Genomic DNA, 12,504 nt, shown 5'->3' on the forward strand with positions numbered 1-12,504 from the left:
GCAAATAATCCTCGGAGTGTATTCAGTGTTTGCTCAGATGTTTTCCAGGACCTTCCAAGTGAATCATTTGACTATTGTGTGGTCCCTCCATCTTTTTTTTCCCCCTTCTCTCTGCCACACCAGATGATGTACTTGGGCTCAGGTCTGTGCTGCGTCGGTGCCCTGGCTGGTCTATCTAACCAGAGCACGGCCCGTCTGGGTAACGCTCTGGGCATGATGGGAGTCGCTGGAGGGATCGCTGCCACCCTTGGCTTCCTCAAACCCAATCCTGAGCTTCTGGCACAAATGAGCGCAGCCATGGCTGTAGGTGGCACCGCTGGTGAGTCTGAGTCTGAATGTCACGGCTTTGAGGGCAGACCTCTGAGGCCGGATTTGCAGAATTGGAGTTGGAAAAATTTTTTTGAAACTGTAAGACAGTTAGAGTTCATACAGGTGGTGGAACCAGCGAATGAACCGAAAATGGAAAGAGTCTCGAGGCCTGTTTTAGAATAGCTCGGTGGAATAAAAGTATCTGGGAGAGATTAAAAAAGAAACTGCTGCTCTGTACATAACCGATCTGACCTGTTCCTTAAAGGGTTATGTAAATGGATCCAAACCTTTACCAAAAAACTCTGAGAAAATTATAGTCAAGGCTTAAAAAAGCTTGAGGGAGTTCCACATTTATAAAAGTGCCAACTGAAAAGTAGTTATAAAACATTATAGAAAAATGGCAAGAAAGCTAAAAAAAACAACATAGATAAAGTTTCCACATTAATGACTAAAACTTTGTTTTTAGTGTAAAAACAAATAAATAAACTAAAAGTGATTGAATACATAATCCAGTATGAAGATGAATCAACTGTATTGTTCGTGTCCATATTTAGACAAACACAGATCGAAATGTGTCTTCTACATTTAACCCATCCCTGGGGTTGAAAGTTTTGGTGCTTGCCAACACACTACAATTGGCCAATGCAGGGATTTGAACCTGCAATCCTTTGATTACTGTGATCTTTTGAACCACTTGCCCTGGCCCTGTGTTTGGTTCCCTCTTTCCCAAAATTTCAATAAAGTTAAAGTCGGAAAAGAAAGTCTCAAAAGTTGTTCAGTTTTTCAAACGCTGAATAAACATGAGCATGGTTTTAATTGAGACCAAAATGGCAGAACTTCCAGCCACAAAAGTAGAACTAGAACTAGAACAAAGTCAATAAAATGATAAAAGAATTAAACTGAAACAACATGTCCCAGAGCCAGAATTCAGCACAGATGACTCCTACAGTGTTGGAAAAGTAAATTAATATAAAACTGTCTTCAGAGCAGGTAAATGTGTACCAGTAAACTCTGGGTATAGTTCTACTCTGAACTTGGAAGGGTTTAGCAGCAGGTGTGTCCGGTGCAAAGACTCTGATGTTTACGTCGACAACAGCATGACTAAGTCCCAGGCTTTGTCAACGTGGTCAGCCTCATGTGTTACTCACTTTCTCTCACTCAATTTAATCAGTTCCAGTAACAAGGCTGAAATCTAGACTAAACTATCAGCACAGACAATAATTCCCTTTTAAATGCTGTAGTGCTGCATGGTTTCCTGCAAGAAACACACACACGCGTGCAGACACACACGAGCATGCATGCATGCAAAGACGGAATTTCTCAATCACTGCCTTACCGAGCAACACCTGGGCCGTCCGTCGGAGCTCTTTCCCAGCAGTCCTGACTGTGTGTTAATACAATGTGTTTGTGTCGGTCACGGCTGTTTGAAATCTATTTATTTGTTATCTGTCTAGGCCTGGCCATTGCTAAGAGGATCCAGATCACAGACCTGCCGCAGCTGGTGGCTGCCTTCCACAGCCTGGTGGGTCTGGCTGCCGTGCTCACCTGCGTGGCCGAATACATGATCGAGTACCCGCACTTCGCCACTGACCCCGCGGCGAATCTCACCAAGATTGTGGCTTACATTGGCACCTACATTGGAGGAATCACTTTCAGCGGCTCTTTGGTGGCATACGGCAAACTGCAAGGTAAGAGAGGATGGTGGTTTCATATGTGCTGTTTCATCGTTCTCCCTGAAGAGCACCCTCACGCTACGATTAGCCAGGAAATGCACCTTCATTTGGTTTACATTTACGTATTATTTCTCCTATTGAGGTAAACAAAACAAAAAGCATGAGGAAGAAGAAAAACTGAACTTGGTCTCAACCAAAATTAAAATCCAATGTATGTTTTTTTCACAGTTGTTCAAACCCAAGTTCTTTTGTATTTTCCGTTTATCACAGCTTCCCGTTTCAAGCTGTTGGTCACCTTATTGCCATGTAGTTAGTTGCTGAGTTAGCACACTGGTGTCTACCTAAAAATCTCTTTTCTGACTCACGAACTTTCCGAATAACCTGCAATATTCTTTCAACAGTCAACACCAACGCATCTTTTTTAGAATTGAAATATGTCTGCTACTTTTTTGCACCTATAAACCATTGATGTGAGGGCTTTATGGATACATCAGAGGAGTCTCCCGAAATGTTTGTTGATGATGATGATGATGGTGTTGTCTCATTGTGGACATTCTGCACTGCTGTCATTAAGAGTCCACCTGATGTTTCCATCCTGCTGTGCAAAACAGATAAGGGGTTCATGGAGTTCATCCTGGCACCGCTCCTGGCATCCACATAGTTTTCACACTGTTTGTAAGCATTTCATACAGACACTTAGATTAGCATGACTTAAATTCATGCCTAGCCTCAAGTAGTGTCTGCTAAAAAAGAGTCTTATTTAAAATAATGGTAAGGTCTTCTTCTTTCTGTCGTCCACAGCTTCACGCAAGTTACTTTTCCTCTATTCTTGTCTCCTGTCTTCATTCTGTTTCTCTCTCTCTCTCTGTCTTCCAGGCATGCTGAACAGCTCGCCCTTGATGCTGCCTGGTCGTCACGCCCTGAACGCCTCTCTGATGGCAGCTTGTGTCGGTGGCATGGTTCCCTACATGCTGGATCCCAGCTACACCACAGGCATCACCTGTCTGGGCTCCGTCTCTGCGCTCTCAGCTGTCATGGTACACCATGTGTTTTGCTATTTCTGAGGTCTGTTTTTGCTCTCAGTGAGGCCATTGGAGAGGAAAATCCGATTGGAATTCACTGACATGCAGACAGGCTGAACATATAAGAATGTTGTTAAAAGACTTCAATAAACATCAGGAAGAGAAGGGCATAAAAAAGTCAGAGAAATTTAAAGCTGGAGACGGACCTGGGTGAAGTTTGGGGGAAAAGGAGAACAAAAGGGATTGATGGGGGGGGGGGAATTCAGCTGTGAGGCTTTGAGTAAAGGCGACGGTAGCTGCAGATGTGGTATTGTTCATGGTCTGGTTTGGTAGTTTAGTATTTATAGTATAGTAGTATTATATATGTATATATGTATATATTTCTAGTTGTTTTTAATGACAAATCTGAAGCAGATCTTGTAAAATAATAGCAAAAACATAGAGCCAAAAAAGTCTTCTAGGGATGCCTACATCTGATACTCAGGGTCGGTTTTGGTCCATTATTGGTCAAAATTTCAGAACTAAACATTGAAAAAACAACTGTAGTCTATCCAATCCGATACCTCAGCCCATGCTCAACTAACTTTGCGCAACATAAACAGAGACACTGTCAGTGATGGCGGCCTACAACATGCACAGGAAGAACAGATTGATATTGATATCAGCAGATACTCATAGGTGCAGGTCGATGTCCACATACAGACTACTATTTGCACTCATACCTATAGTCAGAAAACTTGGAAACTCCATACAGAAGGTCTGGTAGTTAAACTAGTTCATGCTTCAAGGCAAGAATCATGCCAGCCAATTCTTCCACCATGTGGCCCCTTTCAAGAAGTTTACTTAATTTAAACAAAAATAAAATAAGTCAAGTGGAAGCTAGTCTTTAGTGGTGCAGTGTATTATTTTTAATCTTTATACCAGAAGTTTAAAGCTCTAATATCCTGTTCTGGTCTTAATGTGGATGAATGAAAATGATTTTCATTGGAAAGATTTGAGATGAAAGAAGTGCAGCACAGATAATTGCTTCTACACCGAAACTCAAGTGGAGTTCACGTGTGTGCACTGCAGTGTGAGGTGGTCTGACTGCTCGCTGGAAATGTAAGTCAACCACAGACCATTTAGCATTACTTGTGTTATTACTGTATGTGTGCGTTTTTACTTCTCTCCCACCCAAAATGTTAATTGACTGACCAAACAAAACAGATAAATTCACCAAAAATGACATCCTAAACCAACAAATACTTTTTTTTAGCTTTTCATATGTTGTAAAAAAAAATTCAACTTCCTTTCAGGGTGTGACCTTGACTGCTGCTATTGGAGGCGCCGACATGCCGGTGGTCATCACTGTGCTCAACAGTTACTCAGGCTGGGCCCTGTGTGCTGAGGGCTTCCTGCTCAACAACAACCTGCTGACTATTGTTGGAGCGCTCATCGGGTCGTCTGGAGCCATTCTGTCATACATCATGTGTGTGGTGAGTGGAGAAGAGAAAAAAAAAAGATTAGTTGTTAGCTGGATTCATTTCAATTAATCATGAGTAATCTTGATTGTAATTAGTCGTGATTAATCAACATTTCTAAAAACAAAAGAAATTTGTTCTGTATGTCGTTATAACCGAAAGACAAATGACAGCACGTCGATGCAGGTGTTTCTCAGCTGTTCTTATTTGTAACAATCCAAATGATTAAATAATTAATATAAAAAATGTTAGAAAATAATGTACAAAGGTATGAATAAACATTTATCTTAGAATAAAGTCGGGGGATTTAAGTCATTACTGTTCATTTTAACAGTAGCTTGTACAGGGCTGACACAAGCTGGTCCTCAAACCTGAAGTTGAACCCTACGCAAATTCATACTGGGCGTTGATGCCATTTTAGACTCAAATGCTGCAAAATGAAAATGTCTTCCCACAGTGTGCGTCAATAACGTGTATATCAACGACTAGTGGGTGGACTCAGTGTGCGTCAATAACGTGTATATCAACAACTAGTGGGTGGGTATATTTGCATATACAGTGTGCGTCATCATGCCCATGCTTAAACTGCTTTAAAATTTGAATCTGGTTAATTCAATAAATAAATTAACAACCATCTATGTGTTCATTTTCATAAAGTGGATTTTGCTGATGGTTGAGATATGTTTTTAAAAGAAGATTCCTCTTTAAATGTTTTTGGTTTGACACGATGTGCTGTAAGCAAACTGCAGAAGAGCAATCAAACAGAGGGCAAAGACAAGATCTGTTTTCTCTCCTGTCAGGCCATGAATCGTTCACTGGCTAACGTCATCCTGGGGGGCTACGGTACGTCTTCCACTGGCACAGGAAAGCCCATGGAGATCACAGGCACACACACCGAGGTTAACGTGGATCAGACTGTCGACATGATTAAAGAGGCCCAAAGCATAATCATCACTCCAGGTAAGGGATGCACATACAAAAATACGCGCAGACGCTAGCCCTACACCCTCTTCAGAGGTCTCGTACATGAGTGGAAAAACATGGTACTTTATCTTTGCCAGTCACTTCTTTCCCCTGCATTAGCGGAGTGTGTGTTCTGTTTATTTAACCTTTACTTGACCCACGTTACATCACCATTTTCCTGGCCTAATTGACAAGTCATGGCAGAGGAGCTGCACATACACATCGGCGGGATTCTGTGTGGTCGTCAGTTCGTAGTAAATAGACATTCTACAGTGCAGCATATATGGACAAGGTCAAGGGGAAATTCTATAGGATGAGGGTTTTTTTTTTTTTTTGTGAACAATTCAAATCCTCCGTTCAGAACTGGCTTGTATTTCCTTCTTTTAGGTTCATGTGTGGGGTCCAAACCTCTACATCATACATGCTACACAATCTTTTCTTTTCACATATGTTCAGTATTTACCTGAAACTACAAAACCTGACCTCAAGTAAAATGAGCAGACTTCAAATAATTCAATAAAAGCTCAAATCCGTGGTTTTGTTAGTCACTTAGAGGGGATATATTGTAGAGAATTGACTTTGTCAGGGTTTTGGTTCACATATGTGTGTCTCTGGAGTCTCTACCTACTCCTCAAGCATCAGTTTCAAAAGCTAAATAAAAGTTTTATAATCTGCCAAAACCTTTAAATGTGTCTCTAATCAAGCTTTATTTGTCATTGGGTAGCTCCACCCGTACAACCACTCCTACCTGTGCGAGGATCTGCCATTTGCTTTGCTCCCATACGACTGCTGGACTGCTATCATATGTAACCTAAGTCTCAACAAAAAGTAATGTTAAAGTAACAAACTTTACTGACAAATATTCAGGTTCATTCCTGGCACTCCACTCTTTTTCTTTCTGCATCAAACATTTACAATTTGGCCACAGTTTGTTGTCAGGCGTCCTGCCAGTTTACAATACCTGTCAGAATGGCATATGATACCTTATTGCGCATGTGCACAAAATAGAAAACAATTTATCATGCCTATCAGAATCTGCTGGCAGCAATTTCTATCAAACTGGTCAAACCTTGCCATGACTACATAAAACCATCCTCAGGTTGTACCCATGGTAGGAGAGGTGGGAGGAGCATTACCGTCTAAAGGTAGATTCATAGAAACCATTCAGAAGAAGATTGTTAAACAGGTGTGTAAAGAATACATACAGACACAAAGATAAAAGTTTATGGGCTTTTTTTTACAAAGTAAGATTGAAAAGGTCACACAAGGTTACAAAAAGATTACATTTCTACAGATTTTGGATACAAATATGGGGGGAAAATTAGCATCTTCCAAAGTCCTGATTTTTGCAAGCAAGGATTTGCTGGGGCTAAAATTGTCATTTAAAAAAACATCTATTTATAAACAAACTAGCCTTAGAATTTCAGCCTGACATGACCACTAATTAATGTAATTGTAGAAAGATTAGTGACGACTTGAACATCTTGGAAAAATAAGAGAAAACACTCAGAGGTTTTTCTGTGTACTTTCGTCTGAAAGACAAAGGTTCAAGAACATCACCAGATAACAGACCTCAGTACTTACTGCACTCAGGAAACTACTAACTCTTCTGGAAATGAGGTTTGTGTTTGTCTGAACCTCCCACCTGGACATAACAACCGTCCTGGGAGCTGCTGTCCCTAAACCATCATTGTGTGGCCCAGTGACATTTCATTCCCCTCAGCACAGGGGTTGTAAACCACTCTCAGTTCCAAAGACTTGTTTCACTCACGTGGGTACATGTAAACACAGACCAAAGGTACCCAGCCTGAAAATTGGTAATTCCAGTCATAACGCTCGGTGCATGTATACAAAGCCGCTCTCTTCAGATGTTTCTGCTGCAGTTTAGAAAGACTGCTAAATTTAAGTGGTCACATGCTTGGGAGAGGAATAACACATGTTAAAAAGAGAAGTGAAACACCATGAAACATCCAATGTAGATTAAACTAATCTTTTGTTTTTAACTCTTCTGAAGCACAGAAGAACAGACCTGACAGCTGAAACTGAAAACAGACCAAATACATCTACAGTGTGTAACGTGTGGGAGACACGCAGAAGCAGAAATTAGAAGAGAAAAAAAATCAGCCTCAATCTTCACTTAAAATAGTCAAAAATACATACATAGTCCTGGAATTAAAAGGAACATTTGAATGTACTTGTTTTTATCTGATTGGTCAAATGATTTTTTTTAAGGAGTTTATCTGATTGGTCAAATGATTTTTTTAAAAGAAAATACATGCAGAATTGACTTTGTCAAAGTTTTGGTACACGGTTCAGGTCAGCAGATATCATAGCAGAATTCTGATCTCACTAGCTTTGTGATGTCACACCACCAGTGCAGGATAGGCCCGCCCAGTTTACCACTCCTACCACCATTTACTTCACTGCCATGTACAACCCGAAATATAGCACAGATGCTCACTTAGCACGGCTCTAAATGATTTAAAAACTTCAGGCTCTTGAAGTGCGCTGTCAATCGTAGCAACACTGGGGAGACAAAGTCCAACTTTGATTAGTCTCCAAATGTAATGTAGAATTAATAAATAAACCGCTAACACCGAGGGTCATGCTTGTCTTTTTACCTTCTCCTGGGTCTGGCAAGTTAGTTTTCCATTCTCCTAACAGTTTACCATACCTGCCAGAACGGCATACACTTTTTAACTGGGCTTTTCAAAACCTCTAAATTATTAGCAGCCATTTTTCTCCAACTGCCATGGTTATATGAAGTTGTCCTCAAATCCTTCCTCTGTAGAAGAGGTGGGCGGAGCACAGAGACGCTCATTACCATTTAAAGGTAAAGGCACAAAAACCATCTGTTCTGAACAAGGCTGTTAAACAGGTGTGTAAAGAATCCAGCTGCATTAGTTGACCCTAAATGTTTGAAATAAAGTAGTATCATATTTTCCCTTTACGTTTTTAAATAAAAGTTTGCCCATTCAGTAGGACTTCCATCTAGGTACCATCTCAAACCCGTCTTTTTTCCTGGAGGTAGCAGTACCCTCAATCTCTAGATCTCAGTTTCTCTCTGTTTGTTTCCACTTTGACCATTCTGTCTAATTGGAGCCGTCACAGTCACTTTACCTGATTGACATCTGTGGGAACAGTTAAGACTGTGCCTGATAAACATTAAGTGTTTTTCTGGCTTCGTCTGGACCATCTCTGCCTGGTCTGGGTCTGGGTCCACTTGTTTTTCTTACAGAGGGAAACTCCACAGAGAGTAGTGAGACGTTCGGGACCAGGGAGAAAAAAAAAATGTGAAAACCATTAAATCGTTAAACGGCAGTGCAGACGGTCGATCCGCGTCCTCTCTCTTTCTCTGTTTTTGGATTGGTGCTGTTGTAATGAGACGGTTTCTGACTGGTTGTTGTGACAAGGCTCGTAAACCCCAGTGGAGCGTTTGACGCTTGTTTGTGTGTGCGATGGCGTGATAAAAATCAAGTGCCACACACACATTCCACCTTTGTTAACATGGACGAAATCCAAGCTGAAACCAAACACCAGGCTCAGTGTCACCTGGTTTGTTTTTATTTGAAACGTTACATAGAAAATCAAGTTACGAACTTCAAGATTAGACTGTGTAATAAAGCAGGAGAAGTTAATTTAAGACATGGAAGTGAACAGAATATCTAATACATGTCTTTATCGCTCAGTGCTCCTGCTGTAAGGGGATTTTCTTTTTTGACAGTGTACTTAAATAAACAAATAGCTCTGTACTATATTGATCCCATATTTGGGAAATTGTTGTGTTAGCAGCAGATATGCTGTTAACAGGCCACATCTCTGGGAATTGAACCCAGGACTCTTTGCTTCTGAGGCCAGTCTGCTAACCGCTACACTATGGAACTGACTACATGATTAGCTTTGTAACATTTACACTTTCATTACAGTTTATGTTACAGTTTCAATATTAATGTGGATTTGTTTTGTTTTTAATGTCATCCATCTGTGAGCCCAGTTCAGGAAAATAGAAACAGAACTTAATTTCACTGGCAGTGATGACACTTTTATGTGATGCTGTAAACAGTTTTTTATTTATTTATTTATTTGTTCACTCTCAAGCTGTCAAATAAAAAGTAATACTTGTTTTCCCCACTGTCTCTAACAGGTTATGGACTCTGTGCTGCCAAGGCCCAGTATCCTATCGCCGAGTTGGTGAAAACGCTCAAAGATGCCGGAAGGAGTGTCAGGTAAATTTAATTTGATGCAGTGACATTCTTCATGTTCATAAATGTAACACACAAAGACTTAAAAAATAGATGGAAACTGAGCAAAATGTACCACAATAACAAAGAGCTAGCCAAAACAAATAGCTAGCCTGACTTCAAGTTTAGCCAAAAAGTTAAAAATGAGTCGACTGTGTGAAGCAGGGGTCACCAACCATCCTCATACTGAGAGCTACAACAGGGGTACTTACCAATACGAAGAGCTACATGTTTGAGACATCTCGAACAATGTAATAATCAAAAACAAAGCTAATGCTGCTTTATCAAGTTCTGGGACATACAGTAGCATTCGAATATCATTGCAAGTTTAACTAATCCAAAAAGCACAGTAACAGTATACATTTTCACCCTGATGTTGGTTCATTTTGTTTTTCGAATATACCCCACAGGCACTTTAGGTAGTCCATGGGGGCTACCATGTGCCCCGGGCACCGCGTTGGTGACCTCCAGCCTGAACATTAACTGAACAGCTTCACTTTCGACCCGTAAAATCAAACCAAAACAAACTTCAATGAACAGTAATTGGTCAGTAGGTTAGTGTAGAGTGAAGCTTAGCATGAAAAGTTAAAAAAAAAAAAAACTTTTAATTTAGTTCAAAATGACTTGTTGTTGAAACTTGTTGTCAAATGGACAACCTTACTTCAGTAGGTCTAAAGTTGCTACATATTTTCAAAATAGATGACTAAAGGTTAGCCCGGTAATAACCATAACCTGAGCTTTACTTCATACGACCTTAACGACGACATTAAAGATGTTTAGGTCACGGAGGAAATGCAGAAATCTGACCTGTGGTTAGGTGTACGGTGAAACATAAAAGACATCAAGTTTGAAAGGCTGAGTCTGGATGTTTAGAGAACGTGCTGGGACAAATAGAGACCTGTGTGTGAGGAAAGCATGAGAAAATTAAAATGCAAACGAGAGGAAAGGTACAGCGGAAGCTGCTCTAATTGTCCTGCCTCAGTCGTTTGATCCTGGCTGTTGCAGCTGCTGCTACTTAGAGCATTTGTACTTGATTAGAGGGAAGTGGGTGGTCAGTGGAAAAGAGGGGGCAGGGTGGGGGGGGGGACTTCCTTTACCCTGGTTACTGCTCCTTTACCTCTTTAGTTGTTAGTCCTTTTTGAAAACGTTGAAACGCTTTGAATTCCTCGTGTAGTGACAGTAGAGTTTGAATTAACGTCCTGCCTCCAGCAGCAGCAGCTGTTAACGTACGGAGGACGACTAAGTGCAGAAATTGGACTTTTTCAATCGGCAGCCACGGAAACTAACCGGGGCCCAGAACCACCAGGCCATCTGTGCTGTGTATCTGCCCAAAGTCGGCAAACAAACAAAGGAAAACAAAGCCATTGGTGGTGGCTCACATGGTGGAGGAGGAAGAGGAGGAGGAGGAGGAAGAATGAGCCAGCCACCAGAAGTCAGTGGCTGGTGTTAATTTCCTCCCCCGATTGCATGACATGGCAAATTGAGTCTGAGAGCCGTGTATACCCAATTACACACACACACACACAGATACTTAGCAACTATTAGAGCGGTGTAGCAGGAAGTGTGTGTGACTGTTATCACAAATGTCTCTGGGCTCCACTTATTTGATCTCAGCCCTCAGCTCCTCCGACTTCACTCCCTGGTTTTTACAGCTTTCTGTCTCGTTTAAAGAGTGAATTCTTTTTTTTCTTTTTTTTTCTTAAATCAGATCAAGTCAGTCGTAGAAAAAAAAAATCCATCTGTTTCCACAGGTTTGGTATCCACCCAGTGGCTGGTCGTATGCCTGGTCAGCTCAACGTGCTGTTAGCTGAAGCTGGCGTCCCGTACGATATTGTCCTGGAAATGGAAGAGATCAATGAGGACTTCCCAGGTAAGAGACGTCCGTCTTCTCACATGAAGTTTTCCACGTTCTCATGTCCTACTACTCTTCACCCTCATCGACAACTAATCTGGTGTATGGGAAAGTGTCAAGAGAACATTTATTTTGTTTTTCAGGGCAGGACAAATGTTTGACATAATGAACTGTGACATTTTTTTACCCAACACTAGTTTGAAGTGATGAGGTTTGAAGGTGAAGAAGAAAGTTTTTCTGCTGTTGAAACTGTACCAGTACAGTAGAAAAACACACACACCCACACACACACACCGCAGCAGATGACGCAGCCTCTTTACCATGTAGATTTCTCAGTCTTGCTTGGACTAAGGTGATGATTTGTGCTGCGGCTCAGTAAATGGAATCAGATTTTTCCACACAAGCCTCACACAGTAGTGAACTCTGGTTTAAATTTACAGTATAGTAGAGCTGTCACTTTTCAGGAATGACTTCTTTTTATATTACATAACAAGCTGGGTATTCTGAAATATGCAGAGAAGCACTCTGTCCCAGTTCAGCTTTCAGAACTCCTTCAACAGCATATTTCAACAAACTTGGACCAAAGTCTGGTTTATGAGCCGTCGGTACTGTTTCTGACCCAGAGGGAACTGTTTATCTTCAGCTTGTTTATTGTTTTTTTTTTTCTTTGTCCTCTTTTACTGCTAGGTTTTATATGACATGGATTTGATTTAGGTCTGGATTTTTATTCCAGGTTTGAGTCGAGCACACAGCTGACTTTCTTTTAGCTTTTTTATTATTATTAGTCCTAAATATTCCATTGCTGTAGACAAATATTGCTCTTAAGTCCAACTTAATTTCCTTCCGTGTGTGTCCATTTAGAGACCGACCTGGTCCTGGTCATCGGCGCTAACGATACGGTCAACTCAGCCTCTCAGGAAGATCCCAACTCCATCATTGCTGGAATGCCGGTGCTGGAGGTGTGGAAGGCCAAGCAGGTGAGGA

The 12,504-nt window shown here is 41.1% G+C and overlaps 1 protein-coding gene across 3 annotated transcripts in view; it reads left to right on the top strand.

The window, feature by feature from the left end:
• Positions 1 to 12,504, top strand: part of nnt (nicotinamide nucleotide transhydrogenase) — a 36,441-nt gene that overhangs the window by 20,348 nt on the left and 3,589 nt on the right. For all 3 annotated transcript variants that reach the window (XM_008324382.3, XM_025061960.1, XM_025061961.1), the window contains 8 exons: positions 124 to 319; positions 1,764 to 1,997; positions 2,859 to 3,019; positions 4,300 to 4,479; positions 5,265 to 5,424; positions 9,572 to 9,653; positions 11,420 to 11,538; positions 12,382 to 12,497. In XM_008324382.3, coding sequence (XP_008322604.1) covers positions 124 to 319; positions 1,764 to 1,997; positions 2,859 to 3,019; positions 4,300 to 4,479; positions 5,265 to 5,424; positions 9,572 to 9,653; positions 11,420 to 11,538; positions 12,382 to 12,497 — 1,248 coding nt within the window. The remainder of the gene's footprint in view (positions 1 to 123; positions 320 to 1,763; positions 1,998 to 2,858; positions 3,020 to 4,299; positions 4,480 to 5,264; positions 5,425 to 9,571; positions 9,654 to 11,419; positions 11,539 to 12,381; positions 12,498 to 12,504) is intronic.

This window comes from Cynoglossus semilaevis, chromosome 14 (assembly GCF_000523025.1).
Source record: "Cynoglossus semilaevis isolate Cse_v1.0 chromosome 14, Cse_v1.0, whole genome shotgun sequence".
NCBI classification, from domain to species: Eukaryota; Metazoa; Chordata; class Actinopteri; order Pleuronectiformes; family Cynoglossidae; genus Cynoglossus; species Cynoglossus semilaevis.